This window comes from Pectinophora gossypiella, chromosome 23 (genome assembly GCF_024362695.1).
Source record: "Pectinophora gossypiella chromosome 23, ilPecGoss1.1, whole genome shotgun sequence".
Taxonomy (NCBI): domain Eukaryota; kingdom Metazoa; phylum Arthropoda; class Insecta; order Lepidoptera; family Gelechiidae; genus Pectinophora; species Pectinophora gossypiella.
This window is the reverse complement of record NC_065426.1, coordinates 5,781,767-5,799,496: the sequence shown is the minus strand read 5'-3', so window position 1 is coordinate 5,799,496 and position 17,730 is coordinate 5,781,767. Positions and strand designations below refer to the sequence as shown.

Sequence of the window (17,730 nt, the reverse complement as noted above, 5' to 3'; positions counted from 1 at the left end):
GGTGAGGTACGGGTATTTAGTTCATCTTGCGATGGATATAACTCTGACTACCCGAATTGGGATCAAGTCGAAAGGATAAAAGAAAGAAAAGGATATAACGAACTTTATGAAAAATGTCGCGTCTTTTAAACTTACGAATCGTAAGGCTATGGAAACGAACCTCCAACAATTAACTCATATTAATTAGCTCGACTGGTTACCTGACTGCGCCATTAAACCCTGTGGAAACCCAAGCACTATTCTAATGCTTTTTCTACTTCAACCTGAAGTATATTGCTCTATTTACTTTAAAACTTTATAGCGGAAAATAAGGTGAGGTTATACTTGCGAAAGAGCAAATTATCAGTCTAAAAATAATTCACTTTATTACTCAATCAACGATAAACTTGACGAAAAGATATTTTTCGATCTTTTCGCAGCTTAGCGAAGGTATTAGATAAATACTAATGAGTAACAGTTACCTATACAATAAAACATTGATCGAAAATAATTTACTTAGGTACTTAAAAATCGCAATTCAGAAGTTAGCTAATCTTCTTCTTCTTATCGTGTGGGTTGTGAGGTGGAATAACAACCTCATCAACCCTGGTGTCAGGGTTATTACTGAGCCGCCAAAGGCCCCTGACATGACGACTACATACTTACATCAGTGCGTAACCGGGACCAACGGCTTAACGTGCCTTCCGAAGTACGGATCATCTTCCTTTCGGACAATCGGGTGATCAGCCTGTAATGTCCTAGCCAAACTAGAGATCACAAAGTGATTTTTGTGATATGTCCCCACCGGAATTCGAATCTGGGGCCTCCGGATCGTGAGCCCAACGCTCAACCACTGAACCACGGAGGCCGTTAGTTAGCTAATGAAATATCACTTATGATAGTCCCATTTTTCATTTATTAAATTTTGTTTATTTATTTAAAAAAAATATATTTTGAAAACCAAAAACATATCATTAAAAATAAGGAAACGCTTTATTAAATCATATATTTGGAGCATTGCACTCTATGGAAATGAAACGTGGACTATGACACAGAGAGACAGAGAGAGGTTGGAAGCGTTTGAGATGTGGTGTTGGCGAAGGATGGAGGGTATAAGCTGGACTGAAATGGTGTCAAATGAAAAAGTGCTGGAAAGAGTTGAAGAAAAGAGAACCATATTGAAGACTATAGAGAACCGGAGAGGAAATATGATTGGCCACCTGATACGACACGATTCATTTATAACAAACATTATAGAAGGAAAAATTGAAGGGAAGAGAGGAAGGGGTAGACCTAGGATAACATTTATGAAACAAATAAAAGAGAAGGTGCAGGTCGTGTCGTATCGGGAGGTGAAGGTTTTGGCGGGAAGAAGAGAGGAATGGCGGTTACTCCACCGACAAGAGCGCAGCTCTTAAATAGAGAGAGAGAGAGTTTATTTATTTATTTGTGCACAATAAAGCAGACAAAAGTAAAATACAAAGAAAAGAGACAGTACAGTTCGTTGTTTTGGGACGTTGCATTAACAAATGCATTTAGAAGATACAGATATAAGTAGGTAGTTCTTAGTATTCTTCCAAAGACTGCGCACACGAGTGTCTAACATACGTTGGAAGCAAATCTCTAGTGATAGGCACTAGGTGGTACTAAATGGGCAGCAATTATTGAGCACCATTTCAACCTAAAATACGCCCCAAAAATACGACTGACGGGCGATTCTGACGGACGCGCACACAATTTTACTTCGAGCAATAACGTCTTTAGCGTACCAACTTTCATTCAGTAGTCAAAAATCTCGCCTTAATTTAAATGATTGTATAGAAAGGGGTTGTAAAATAAATTCAAAGTTTCCCCTCACACTTCGTTAGTCCCACTGGTAGTTCCTGGTGCGTTCTGAACATGCGAGCTCTTTATGCATTTCTCATTATGAAACTGGAAACTTGTATAACTGAGTTCCCAGTCGCGTAAGTTTCAGAACGGATCCGCCGCTGGCATTTGTTTTGGAAATTTTAAGGAATAATGTTTGCAGTCGAGTACAAGTGAGACTAGAGGTTTGAGAGATACTTGGAAATTCATAGCGAGGTTCGTTTGCGAGATTTTCTATTTATTTTATATTTATATTATTATTCAATTTTATTGGTGAATGATCAACCACAGCAACCCTGGTGTTATGGTACTATTGAGCCGCCAAAGACACCACATACACACTAAGACATAGATACTAAGTTTGTGTAACTACTTATATATGGACAATCTTAGTCTGAAATAAAATATTTTTATTTTATTTTATTTTTTTAAAGGCCCCTGACATGGCTCACGTATGTAACGACTGTATATTTCTACTAAGTACTAAGTAAAGTAAATAATAGCGTGGACAGACTGCTTGACATGCCCTCGGAAGCCCGCATTGTCTTACTTTCGGACAATCGGGTGACCAGCCTGCAATATCCTAACCAAATTAGGGATCACCGACACCGACCAAACCGATTTTGATGATACCTATATCCCCACTGGAATTCGGACCCGGGACCTCCCGAACGTAACTTGTAAGCGTATAAGAGGAAACTTGTAAGCGCCTTTTAAAAAAAATCACATTCTGATATTATGATTTTCTTCAAGAAATTTTGGTGTCTTTTCATTAATTGTAATGCAAGTCAAAATTGATTAAACAACTTGTTAGCAAAAATCATTTCAGAAATATGATATTTCAAACCTTATTGAAAAAAAAAGTCATGTTCTTACATGGTTTTCTCTTTTGACGATATGTAAATCAACATAAAAACTACATAAACCTAAACATTTATCACAATTTGGTGCGGGACGGTGCAAGATCTTGTATAAAATAAATACTGAACGCGAGAACCAATCGAGTTCTCACAGTAGCCAGATTTAATACTTATAAAAAATCCTAGAAAAACTCGTTTAACTAGCTGGGAGGGTCTTAACTGGGTTCACTCCTTTTTTGTTTTATTAACTCGCTAGAAGCATATTTTTTTCATCGATGAACTCGTTAGTTATCATGACTCCGCTTCCCCGTAGATACATAATACCAGAGACTAAATTAAAGGTAAATAAAATGGCGAGGGGAAAATGAAGTGGGCTATTATATTGACTCTTAATTAGGAAAAACTAATGACGTGAATAGATTGCCATGAATGGTTTTATCTTTAACATTGAAATGTACAATCAAAGAGCAAAAGTGCAGTCACTGAGCCCAGCGAATTATTTGTAAACAGTGGTGAAATTATGAACCATTAGTTGTCATAATTATAAAATTTATATTTTTGTAGGTGTTTTTGGTCTATTACAGAAACGACATGTAACCAGGAGGTCTTAAGTGCAACCAGTTAATTTATTACTTTGCAAGAAACTGATTGGACTTTTGCTCCTTATCGTACAATAGGCACACGTAGTGATGTGCCTTTCAAGGGAATTTTCTCACTTTGCGAACGTTCCCGGTAGTAAACAGGCGCAAAAAATATGTAAAATTATGCAGATAACAACAGAGTAAAAGAAAGAACAACTTGAAAAATACTTATACTTATTTAATAATTATGTTATACACACCTACTTGTCATATATTGTTTATGAATCTCTCTCGTTATCTGTTTATCTGTGGCTTTTATTTTACACATCTGTTTATTTGTCGTATCTATTATGTATAATTTAACCCCTTGGCATACTATTTACCTTTGACTATTACTTTCATATTTTTCGTAATCCCTTAATATTTTCTTCATAATTATATTTGCTTATTTTCTTATTTATTGTAAGTAAATCCCGACACGTTTTGTTGGCGCGATAGTTCAAAGTATTTATAAGCGTAACTTAGGTACTGGCAGAATATCAGTGTTGCTAAGAGTGGTATTTCTACTATCTTTCGCAACAACATGCTGAGTCAGTCCCTTTTCCCTGGCAGTGTATTTTTGATTTGTATACTTATCTTTATCTTCTCTACTATTGTACTGCACTGTTTTGGGAATAAAGTTATTCTATTCTATTCTATTCTAAAAAGAAAAGGAGCCGGTGTCCTTTTAAAGAGTATTTACAACGGGAATATTTCCGCGACCTCTCCCTGGAATGTTCCAGAAGTCATCACTGAGCGCACCTCGGACACTCCATACAAAAATCTCATTGTTACCGTAGTCGTTACATGAGTTATGTCAGGGGCCTATGGCGGCTCAATAATAACCCTGTTACCAGGGTTGATGGGGTTGGTAATCCACCTCACAACCCACACGATAGGAGACAAGATACTTTTAGTTCATTAAATTTGCTTAAGAACCAATACAACATAAGCCCACAACTATATCCCAATTGGGTTAGTCAGAGGTAAATGAATCGCAAGATAAACTAAGTACCCACGCCCCACCTAGCGTTCTGTTCAACCAACTATAATGACCGACCCAACTGTTACCAAAAACTGCATTTAAGACGAATCAATAACTCATTGGTGCATGTTCGGTACCGGGGTTTGAAACGGCGAAAGAAGCAAGCCAGTGCACCACAGAAATACGTCAGAGAAACATAATTAAATATAGAAATGCACAGATAAGAAAGACACTAGCACTGCACTAAACAGACCAGTACAAGCATATAGCGTTTCAAACGATGGAAATTAAGTCAGAATACGAAAACTACAGTCGTTCGTTCCCTCTTAAACAAGTTAACGACTAAAGAGATGGTTTATTCGATGTCGATATATAAATGGTTTGGTAGCTATTTTTATTATTATTTTTAAGACTACTGTCTTTTTATTTGACACACAGAAACACAAACACACAGCCGACAGATCACACACAGACAAACAACACATTATTAGACAAATTAGCCGAAGCCGCCTTAGCCGAAATGGTAGGCAGTGGTGTATTATATACCCACACCCACACACCCACATCCACACCCATTCCTCGCCAGCTATATTTAAGTCCCATGTCATAGGGGGCGAGCCTATTGCCATTAAGCAAAAATCCAGGAAACTATGTAATATCAATAATCAATCAATAATACTTTATTGCACAACGACATATACAAAGGACATAAACATACGAATAAAAACATAAGTACAATAGGCGGCCATATTGCTAAATAGCAATTTCTGCCAGGCAACCTTAGGGTGAAAGAAGAACCTTAGGGTGAATAATGTATGATCCAAACATGAATTCAAACTCATAAAGTCGAATTCAGTGGTTTTGAGCTCGAGCTGGAATTCGAACCCGTGACCGTACAACGTAAGTCACATGTTTTCCGAACAGGGCTACCACAAACAACACACATGTGTTTAATTATAAGACAGCTTACAAACATTCTGATACTTAGAAATTGTCTTAATTACAAGTAAGTTAACTTCTACGATAAACCAGTAATATTATTAAGTCTAGAAAATTCTAACCACCTTACAAATAAAAAATAAACCAGGGATGAACGTGGGTTTAAGTATTTGGCAGCTAAGCAAAGTTCAGTCAATTGAAAAATTCAGTTAATTGTTTTGTCAATTGTATGATAATTGGATTAAATTTTGCTTGATTGTCAAATACTTAAACCCACGTTCATCCCTGGTTTATTTTTTATTTTTAAGGTGGTAACTGTTTCTTTGCGAGGTTAATCAAGCATAAGTCATTTATTATCAACCTGCCATACTGTGTAAATATTATATCGTATCCAAACTATCTGTTGTTGCCAAAAGATCGTATTGCAAAAGCACATTTGAAGTCAAAATTCGGGTTGTTTTAAACCCCATAACTCGAGAATAAATGAAGGAGAATTAATTGCTATCCTATTTAACTTAATGTTCATTAAAAACTTTAGCATTATTTAAACTATATACTTAAAACTTAAACCTGGAGAAGTAAATCATGACGCAATAGCTTATTGGTCTGTGTAGGCGTCACTTAAACCACTGAATTCGAATTTATGAAATTATGAGATTGGATCATAGATAGGTAATTAAAAGTTGCGTTCGTTGTTCACTCCATCTTGGTAATCGATTTATTAGCGTTAGTTTGTAGCGACATCTGTTAGGTTTTTTGGTTTCTGCGTTACATAGTAAATGAACTGTTCACGAAATATGCGCTAGATGGCGCTGTCCGTGACAATAACCATAAATTATTGTTGTCCATAGGCACAATGGCGCGACCGTCGGAGCTGGCGCTGCTGATAGTGGCGGTGGCTCTCGTCCAGTCCAGTGCTGTGCACGGCCACGCGCGGACCTTCACACGTTGCCAGCTCTCCAGAGAACTGCTGCGGTACAACTTCCCCAGAAGCCTCATTGCGCACTGTGAGTACTTTAATATATTAACTAGTAATAGGCTAGTTTCCAACTAGTCAAATCACTTACATTTTACTAAACGTCAAAACACGAAATTACTATGGAATCTGTATAAAAAAGCACACTGTGACGTCATAGAAAAACGTGACAAAATGTCACACTTCATAAATAAAATTCATATAAACGTTAAATAGAAAAACGAAAACGTTTTTTGTTGCCTTGATCTATCTGTATTTAGCAATCAGAATTTCGAAATTTATCTTATACTTACTTAGGAAACTACCTACTTCACAACGCTGATTGTCAGCTGTACAAAAAAAAAATCTACTTAAGTAAATAAAATTCTAAACAAAAATCAAATTAACTATGATGATTAATGTGAGAGTGTGTTCGCGTTTAAGGAATATGGATGAAACTAAGAATAAGTGCAAGCATTGAGTTCAAAACTTGAGAGCAGATTCTAACACCGATAACTTGTACGCAAATACCAAAATCTGAAATGGCTCACTAATGTAAATGTTCCTTCATATTATCACATGATATTATCTCAGCGAACGTTATGCGCTGAATTAGAATGGTGCATTAATAATGTGCAGCCACTGAGGCGGAAGTCAAGACGGCGGGGATCCCGCAGGGTTTTAACTAGGTACACTTCAGCTATTTAGTATAAAATGGATACGTTAGCTTTTAGCATTACTGACAGATAGGTATATTCTAATCATAGTGTACAATAGACTACTAAACCATCATCTCCCTAGCATTATCCCGTTTTTCACAGGGTCCGCTTACCTAACCTGAAGATTTGACAGGTCCGGTTTTTTACAGAAGCGACTGCCTGTCTGTCCTTCCAACGCGCGAAGGGAAAACCAGCCCAATAAAATTAGGTCACGTACCTCCGAAAATACATTTCTCGGGAATGTGGGTTTCCTCATGTTTTCCTTCAACGCTGAGCACGTGATAATCATTTTATGAATTCGATAACATACAAAACCCTCTACAAAAGAACACTAGCGACGGTAATTCCTCTTTATCTAATAAAACAGTGTGCAACTAGCCCGTGAGTTTGCTTGTCGCCTCTGCTTCTCGCTCCCGATATTCACATGCTTAACAATAACATAACATAAACAGCCTCACAAACACACCTCCCGCAACGGCAACTCTCCGCTCCCCACCAGTGGCTGAGCTAGATTTCCCTCACCTTCCCTCGGTCTTACTTTAGTCTTCAATTGTTTCGGCGTCAGACAGTTGCGCGTGGAAGATAACGCCAATGTGTAGTGTCTGTGTAAAAAGAGTAGTTTTGTATGAAGTACTCGGGGTGTGGTATAGTAACATAATATTATACATCAATGCTCCCCTCTCCTCCATCAACTGGAGGGTTAACAAAAGACAACTAAGACCCATTAAAGACGAATGATGGATAATCATGGTGATCAGCATATCTCGCATGAAACAGCTTATCATACATAAACAGCCTATATACATCCCACTGCTGGGCACAAGCCTCTCCTCAATCAACCGGAGGGGGTATGGAGCATACTCCACCACGCTGCTCCAATACGGGTTGGTGGAGGTGTTTTTACGGCTAATAGCTGGGACCAACGGCTTAACGTGCACGGAATCATCTTACTTTTTCGGACAATCAGGTGATTCAAGCCTGAAAAGTCCTTACCGAATAAAGGACAGTCTCACAAAGTGATTTCGACAATGTCCCCATCATGAATCGAACCGGGACCTCCAGATCGTGAGCCTAACGCTCCACTAGACCAGGGAGGCTGTTATTGTTAGTGTTAGCTTATCATACAATACAATGCTTGTATGCTGTTCTGGGAGCAAATAAAAAACATAGAACACGTTCAGCTGCTTGTCTTCCCGGGCATGTCGTTTAAACCGACAGAGGGATTGAGTTCTCTAACATGATGGACTAATGTTATGGGCGATAGGCTGATCCCTTATCACCATAAGGTTCATCATATCCATCTTAGGACTTCGTATCAACAGTGGCTGCAAGTTGTATTTGATTACTTGTGGCTCTGCCCACCCCATTTGGGATTACGGGCGTGAGTTTATGTATGTATGTATGTAGCTTATCATATTGGAAACTAATGTTGGTCTGACAGAAAGTTCGGTGAAGTGTGGGTATTTAGTTCATCGTGCGATGGATGTACCTCTGATTACCCAATTGGGATACAGTCGTGAACTTATGTAATATGTTGGGTCTTATCAAATCAAATCAAATCAAATATACTTTATTGCACACAACATACAAAGCAAATTAACACAGATGATGATAGATACAGTACAATCTGGCGGCCTTATTGCTATGCAGCAATTTCTTCCAGGCAACCAGTGGATAGGAAACATTATTACAATTTGGTGCGGGACAGTGCAACATCTAGTATAAAATAATAAATACTATAAATAAAAAAAACAAATAAAAGTAAAATAGATAAAAATAAAATAGAAATATATAAATATAAATACATACATACATATACCCATTTATTACGTATATATTTTAATTAAATATGACATTACATGTAGATATGACAATAGTTTCCTGTAACTACTAAAGGATAAAATACGTTATAACATAACATAACATAACAAATACTTTATTGCACAAACAGGAAAAAACAAAATACAAAACAAAAGAGAAATAGAATAATATACAAATAATAATAATATATAATATATATTATATTAATATCCACACAGCGACTCGTAATCTTATGCGGATTTAAGAAACAAAAAGATGTAAGTAATATTAAATTTCTATCTAATTACTCCGCATAAGAACCAACATAAAAGATCACGACTATATCTCAGTCGGATGGATAAAATAAAATCTAATATTAATTAATTAATTTTATTTTGGGATGCCATTGTGGGAGTGTTCCATAATAATTCTGAATCAGCAATCTACGTGTACATTAATAACGAGGGCTGTTGAAATGGCAACAGCTAAGACTGCTCAAATCCCTGGGGCATGGCCCGAGCTAAGCTACTGTGTACACACTGCTAGGTTATACTATTCAACATTATGCACAGAATTTAGCCGGGTTGATTCTACTATGCAAAAACTATATTTTTTATTAAACAGGAGTCACTTTTAGTAAACTGTAGCAATATTAATTTCATGTTTTTTGATATCGCTTCTTTATCTATTAAAACCCACATGCCTGAAAAATGCGTTCCGGAAGTATGTGACCTAATCTGTATTGAGCTTGTTTTCCTTTTGCAGGTTGGAAGATCAGACAGGCATTTGCTTCTGTAAAAAATCGGACCTGTAAAATCTTCAAATTAAATAAGCGGACCCTGTAGAAACGGGATAAGGCTAGAGAGATAATGAAACGGGCATTTTTAAAGTCTTAAAACATCGGGGTCATTCTGGGTCGGGAGTAAGTTGTAATGTTCGGACACAGAACGGGTTTATGCACATAGAAATTGACCGCAGGGCGGCTCAATGCCGGCAAAGTTTGCAGATCGCGTAACCACCTCTATGTATGGAGAGCTTAGATTAAAAAACCTAGCTCGTAGTATCACATTTCGCAAGGAGCTGAGCGGCGAGTCGCGCGGCAAATTCAAACATACGGCGACGTATAAGAGTGTTTATGAAGAGTTTGTTTTCGCAACGTGCCCCGTCGTTATAAACCAGGGCAAAGGACTCTTATTTCACTAAGACACTGTGGTTGCGCCACCAGCAGGATATTATGCGAGATTCAGTTTCTGGCATTAGTTGCTCGATAACAAATTGGTTGCGCATCCGAGGTACACATTATACAACTGCATTTTGTTGGTGGTGCTACCGTGGTGACACCATAATGGTGTCCTAGTGAGATAGTGCCTTAAGAATGCTCAAATCCCAAAGGCAAGTCCCTGAGCTAAGCTGTATGCATCCAGCAACTATTCAACTTTATTCAAGGAACATTAGCTGACTTTAGCAATCACGCTGACTCGGTTCGCATCTCGGATAATATTGTATTAGGAAGTTTGATTTTGTATTATGACATTGTTCATTTATGCGGCAAGGGTTTTGTCGTTGTGTTTTCGAAAGTAGGTAAGTATGTGACCTATGACCTAATTGGGTTGATTTTCTCTTGGGCTTGGAAGGCAATTGCTTCTGTAAAAAACCGGACCTGTCAAATGTTCAGTTTAGGTAAGCGGACCCTGTGAAAAACGGGATGACGGTAAATGGAGATGGATTGCTTCATTCAGTATTTGGGAATAGTAGGATGAAAGTTGGAGTAATACCGCCCGCCACAACATAAACAAACAGATACAAATCCAATCCGTAATCCCTATAGGAATACACAGGAACACAATACAACTTGCAGTTAGGTATATTTCCTGAAGTCCTAAGATATCATCGGTTCAGGCCCGTGCGATCTCACAATGCGAATCAAGCGTTTTTCAACTAAGCTACCACGGCTGCCAGTGTCCCGGTGTGGTGGATATCATTGGTAGATTTACAACTAATTAATAGACTACTCTGGGCGCCATCCACTCGCGTCAGACAAAGTACTGCGGAGCGGAAGGCAAGAGGGAAACCACTGCCCTATTTTTCCCTAAAAAGAAGCATGGAGAATGCTACGCCGACTAGAGCGTGGCTCTTAAATTAGCGATGATATATTAGAGAAAGAATGATCTTCTGCATCTAAGGACATTGTATCAAAAGTGGTTACAAGTTATCAGAAGATATTCAGAGGTATCTTGGTCGTGCTAATACGAGTCCACAGTTGTTCTGCCTGGGGTATGGAGCCTACTCCACCACGTTGCTCTCGTACGGATATGAGTGTATAATACATTACAACCACGCTTATACACATCTACTCGTATACATGTACCTAAGTATGTGTATAGAGGGTGTTAGTGACATCGTAACGAAAACTTTGAGGGACGAATCAGGCCATGGTTTTGAGTTGATCTCAAGTAGAATTTTCCGTCGCAAAAGTATGGAACGAAAAAAAATTAAAAAACACTAAAAATTTCATGAATTTTCTGACAAAAAATCCACTTGACGTAATACGGAATCATGTTCTGAATCATCCCCCTCAGTATTCGTTACGATGTCACTAACAGCCTGTACTTAAGCCCGTCTGCGTAATATTAGTGTATGTAACAGCTTGATTAACTCACAGCTAAGACTGCAACAACCTCGAGGGATTCTAGCTATCCAAACTATGTACAATCGAGCCATCTAGCTATAACCGGGTGCTTAAAACAATGTTTAAATTATCCAAGACCTACCACATACTCTGCTTTTGAGTATACGTACATGTACAGTCATGAGCAATATAATGTATCCACTTTAGAACTCTGTCGCACTAACATATTTGACATTTAGTGAGACTTACAGTTCAATTTGTCATAAAAGTTAATGTGACTTGGTACCAAAGTGTATACATATTAATGCTCGTGACCGTACATACAATGTGTGACAAGTGGAATTTTCCTTGGCAATAATGATGATGAAGCGGTCAGATACGCAGGATATATTAAGGTGCGCAAACGTCGCAATAGTATGAAAACAATTTAAAAAAGACACTAACATTTTCATGAATTTTCCTCTTGATATCAACTCTGAATCATGGACTGAATCATCCCTCATAGTATTCATTACGATGTCACTAACACCCTTTATAGATATGGGATTGGCAATCGACACGCATAAAATTTATGGAACACACGTCAATTTTAAACAAGAATTTTAAAAACCCTCCCTGATTGATATATTAGCCAATAACCCGATAGCATTAAGTTGACAGCACACGTCAAACGGGTTGCATACCAACGAGGTGTCTACTTTATTCGCCTGGGTTATTCATTCAATTTAAAATTAACAGTTGTCAGTCATCCGTCCCTTTCCTTTTCGGCGGATAAGAAAATGACGGGTATAACTAAAATAAAATTGAGAGGTGCAGGAATCGTTATGGTTACTTGAATCTAATCTATAGTGCCATTCTACCAGTCTAATCAGTGATGTATTTTCAGCGGTAAATTCAAACATATAGCGACCTATGAGAGCGTCCATACACATTTGTCACGCGCCGCGCGATACATCACTTTTCCATAATCGAGGCCTAAGCGCGGCCTAATTCTAACACACGTTAATGCTAATATGCATCACAGTGCAGTGTCAAAGCTGTGTTATGCTAGTACTTGCCAACTGTATGCCAGTAATGGCTTCGTTAGCACTAGATACGCTCATAGCTCTATTAGCCCACTTAAATTAGTATACAAACATACATAAATTCACGCTTGTGATCCACAATTGAGTTGGCAGAGCCTCAAATTGTTACGCAACTCTTAATATAAACATAATACATATAGGCATGTATAAAAACGCCCTAGTCGAGGTGAGCAGAACCACAAATTATCAAAATGATAAACCGCAGTCACCAAATAGAAACATGACAAATTATCAGCACATTATTGTACGTAAGTATGTAGTCCAGGGTGTCGTGGTAGCCCAGATGGTAGAACGCTTGCCTCTCACTTTGAGGTCGTAGGTTCGAATCCAGCACAGGCCTAAACCAATAATTGTCGAATTTGTTTTCAAATTCATGTTTGGGTCATAAATGATTATCACGTGCTCAGCGGTAAAGAAAAACATCGTGACGAAACCCACATCCCTGAGAAATACTTTTCCGAGGTATGTGACCTAATCTGTATTGGGCTGGTTTTCCCTTCGTAGGATTGAAGATTAGACAGGCAGTCTCTTCTGTAAAAAACCGGACCTGTTAAATATTCAGGTTAGGTAAGCGAACCCTGTGAAAAACGGGATAATGCAAGGGAGATGTGACTACGTATGTAGTCGTTACAAGAGCCATGTCAGGGGCCTTTAGCGGCTCCATAGTAACCCTAACACCTGAGTTGATGAGATCGGTCATTCACCTCAGAACCCATACGAAAGAAGAAGCACATCATCGCCCAATTGCTCCATACAACATATCGTCTACTATATATCCCACAATCCAAGAAATAACCATATTCATGTTAGAAAAAAATCTCTTCGATGCTGTCTTCATTCGTTCAATGCTGTCTTGGATCGCAAAGGGTCCATCAAAGGCCTCATAAGTCTGTTTCAGACGATTCATGATTATCATTACCCCAGAGTCATTCACTTTTTTATTGGTTGTGCAAGCCAATTCTGGAGTGGCAAATTCTACCGCACACTCTGCAGGAGAAGCCTTCGACAGTTGGAATGTTGTCGGCTCCATATATGTCGAAAGGAGTCCATATTGGCCGACATAAAATGTTTTTTATTTAAAAAAAAAACACCTTTCTTTATATAAAGGCCCCTCTTTATACTTATTTTTTTTTATTATTTGATAGTAAATCAACCATAATGACGCATACCCAATCTGTGACAATTTCAACTGGCTAGTCTAAAACAGAACGTCTGTTTCAGTACAATTAGTGATTATTTTTCAATATAAGTAGATTGGTTGCGCCATAACCTGGGGGCATGGGAGTGCACTAACCTACCTTTTCTGAAAATGAACGGGCAGGAGATATATTGCCTAACGACTTTGTGAACTTGTATAGTTAGGGCGTGAAGAGTTAGAAGCTTGGTTCTACATGAGACTTGATAACTTTCTGACATTGCGATCGATATGATCTCCTCTTGGCATAATTTTAGATGAAAATGTATTTTTTGGGATTATTAATTGTGTCGTATCAGAATTGTGATTGCTACCTATATTCGCGTCACTTCCTGTTCCCTTCCTCTTTTCGCACATACCTATCGTCGTTGCGCGAACGAGAAAAAAGATAACGCGATAGTTCCGCGTTCCGTCGCTTGGAGGTGTTAAAAAAGAAAAAAGAAGATGGCGAAAAGTTTCTTGTCAATACGCACGGGCTGGAGCAAATTAAATTCGTATTTTACGTAAAAGGCCATGTCTTGGCGATTCTTCTTTGCGAGTCGATGGCGATCGAAGCTATTAATTCCGCAATTTCGCTATTATAAAATTTGCCTTGCGTCACTGTGTTGTTTGATCGAAGTGTATTGTCATCAACCAGTGTTTTCGTACCACGCCGGCTGAGGACGGCCGCGTTGCCATCAGGTCATGTGCTTTTCCATTTAACTTTGCAGACTGAATTTCTTTGTTCCATATCCGCAGCAGTCAGTATTAATCCGCTCGGCGTGACGACGAGTCCCGATTTTGTCGTTCCGCAACGCATATACAGTCCTTAAAACAATTTGTTTTTACACCCGCCCATCCATAGATAATCACTACATAGTATAAAACAAAGTCCCTTTTTCTGTCCCTATATCCCTATGTACGCTTAAATCTTCAAAACTACGCAACGGATTTTGATGCAGTTTTTTTTTTTTTATTAGATAGAGTTATTCAAGAGAAAGGTTTATATGTATAATAATATCCATTAAATAGTGGAGAAATACTGTTATTTTTGAGGTTTTTAATGTGATGTCGTAAATAATTTCATTTTTTCCTCGACATTGCACCCGAGCGAAGCGGGGGCGGGTCGCTAGTGTTTTATAATAGCTACAATGGGTTAGATCTGTCAAAATACTAAAGCTAGTGTTGTGACGTTCATTAGCACAGTGATCTGATGTGTCAGTCGAGATTAGGCCGATCGATGCTGGTCTATCTAACACTAGATATTACGGTTCAATAGATATGTTAGAATACATAGACGGACAGAAAGCATAGGCTTAGTCATGGTGTCCCGTTATGGTAGGTGTGCCCCCGTAATTAGAACAACTTACTTCTTAACAGACAGTAAGTAAGTAAAATGTTTATTTTTCATAAAAAATACAAAAAATATTGGTACAATAAAAACCCCACAAAACCAATTCCTCGGTTTGTCTGTGGGAGTGGAGTTCGCTTAATGTTATTATGTTTTAAATACTTACAGTTAGCTTGCAGCTAAGAGATCTTTTGCATAAGATGTTTAAATAAAGATTTACTAAATTTATTTATATTGCACTCCTGACGTATGTCGACCAGCAGCATGTCACAGATGCGATGCAGTTTTTAATTACACAGTTGGCTCGACCATTACAGACGGCGATACGGCTCACCTGTAACGTTGGTCTAACAGAAAGCTTGGTGAGGTGTGGGGACTCAGTTCATCTTACGATGGATGAACGTGAGATACCAATTGGGATATATTCGTGAGGTTATGTTATGTTGTGTTTCTTGCTTTTTTTGTAATCAACGAGCAAAAGTGAGCCCAGCGAATTATTTATAAACAGTAGTAACGGCCTCCGTGGTCCAGTGGTTTAGCATTGGGCTCACGATCCGGAGGTCCCGGGTTCGAATCCCGGTGGTGACAAAATCACAAAAATCATTTTTGTGATCCCTAGTTTGATTAGGACATAACAGGCTGATCACCTGATTGTCCGAAAGTAAGACGGTCCGTGCTTCGGAAGGCACGTTAAGCCGTTGGTCCCGGTTACTACTTACTGATGTAAGTACGTAAGCGTTACATGAGTTATATCAGGGGCCTTTGGCGGTTTAATAGTAACTCTGACACCAGGGTTGATGAAGGGTAATCCACCCACAACCCACGCGATAGAAGAGAAGAAGAGTGGTGAAATTATGAACCGTTAGTTGTCATAATTATAAAATTTTGGTCTTAAGTGCAACCAGTTACTTTATTACTATGCAAGAAACTGATGGGACTTTTGCACCTTATCGTACATTTAAATACACACTTAACTTGACTAATGAATGAACTAGACAGCAAAACAAGACTGTAGGGAGCTTAACTTGAAAACAAAAGACAAGGCGTATAGTCTCCGCTAACAATTTTAAACTTAAATGAAAGGGGATATTGGAGTGTTTTGTAATTTGAATGATGTCCCGTTTTTATGCAAATAGGAGATCTGTCAGCCTCGGGTTTCCCTTGAATGCCTATTAGGGTCGCGTCTGGTAATTCGTTTGGTTTGTAGAAGCCTTCAGGTATGGGTCCAGTTGGCGCATCCAGCGGACTGGGAATCATAAAGGGATAACTGGGGAATAAAAAGCCACATCGAAGCAATATATCTAAAAAACGCAATATTGTTTTTTGACATTTGCGCATATAAAAGTTGGTATACCGCTTGCCTTTCACATTGAGGTCACAAGTTTGAATCCAGCATAGGCCTAAACTAAATGATTGTCGAATTTGTTTTCGAATAAGTAAATGATTATCACGTGCTCAGCGGTGAAGGGAAACATCGTGAGGAAACCCACATTCCCGAGTAATGCATTTTCGGAGGTATGTGACTTAACCCGTATTGGGCTGGTTTTCAGTTCGCGCGTTGGAACATCAAACAAATCAGTCAAATCTTTAGGCTAAGTAAGCGGATCCTGTGAAAAACGGGATAATGCTAGTGAGATGATGATGAACTTAAAAACAAACACTTTTTACCGCTGAATCACTGGCATTGACGCGAGCACTGTAATGTTATTATAAGAATTAAGAATTTGAAAGTCGCAGAATTTAATTTACTTAAACAACGCTGCTGGTTTATTTCCAAACGTTTTTCCCGGTTTTGGTTTGAAGTGTGGATTTGGTGTGGATCTACATGTTTTGGTGTTTTATTCTTGTTGCGAGAAGGGAGTATCAATATTACTAGAAGACTTAGGGAGAAAAGATACATTCCGAAGCATCTGCCCCGCACGCCGCCATGCGCCGCATGCCTCGATGTGTGTACGGTCACGAGTACTAATATGTATTCACTTTGAAACCATGTCACATTAACTTTTTTGACAAATTACAAAATGACAAATTACCGCAAGTGTCATTAAATGTCAAATATGATAGTGCGTCAGGGTTCTAAAGTGGGTACAAAATATTGCATGACTGTACCCATCGTATAAGAAAACCAGGTATGCTCAAAAGTGACAGCTAACATTTTAAGGTTAGCCCAGCTGACGGCATTTCACCCGAGGCGTTGCCATTTCGTAAAAAATAAATTACCCACGAAGAATGTTTTTACATTTACTTTGCAAGGAAATTAGAAAAAAATTACTTACAGTGTTAATAATTTTTGTACATGTGACAAGTAATAGTAATTAAATACATTACTCAGTAATTCTATTAATTTTCAATAATAAAATTTACATCCAGTGGTAACACTTACGTCGTCAAAGGGCTAGCAATGGCGGCTGGTCATAGTATTGAGCATACCTAGTTTTCTTATACCATGATTGTGTGTACCTTCATATTCACGGATGTGACATTCCCGGGAATATTCCCAAAGTGGGATTTTTTTTATTATAAAAACTGTAATAAGGACACTGGATGCTTTTTAAAATTATTCTTGTACTATGATTCGTGGCCGCTTACTATGGGTCTCGTGAGGAGGCTCGGTGTCGCTCAGCGGGCAATGGAGAGAGCTATGCTTGGTATTTCCCTGCTTGATCGAATCAGAAATGAGGAGATCCGCAGGAGAACTAAAGTCACCGACATAGCTCGGAGAATTGCAAAGCTGAAGTGGCAGTGGGCAGGACACATGGCGAGGAGAA

At 38.5% G+C, this 17,730-nt stretch overlaps 3 protein-coding genes across 3 annotated transcripts in view; 1 reads left to right on the top strand and 2 right to left on the bottom strand.

The window, feature by feature from the left end:
* LOC126377626 (uncharacterized) overlaps positions 1-17,730 on the bottom strand; it is a 154,881-nt gene that overhangs the window by 59,135 nt on the left and 78,016 nt on the right. The gene's annotated exons all lie outside the window — the stretch shown is intronic.
* LOC126377588 (uncharacterized) overlaps positions 1-17,730 on the bottom strand; it is a 448,572-nt gene that overhangs the window by 365,432 nt on the left and 65,410 nt on the right. The gene's annotated exons all lie outside the window — the stretch shown is intronic.
* Positions 1-17,730, top strand: part of LOC126377616 (lysozyme) — a 51,201-nt gene that overhangs the window by 6,875 nt on the left and 26,596 nt on the right. Inside the window, exon 2 of the mRNA XM_050025459.1 lies at positions 6,101-6,256. Coding sequence (XP_049881416.1) covers positions 6,106-6,256 — 151 coding nt within the window. The 5' untranslated portion in view covers positions 6,101-6,105. The remainder of the gene's footprint in view (positions 1-6,100; positions 6,257-17,730) is intronic.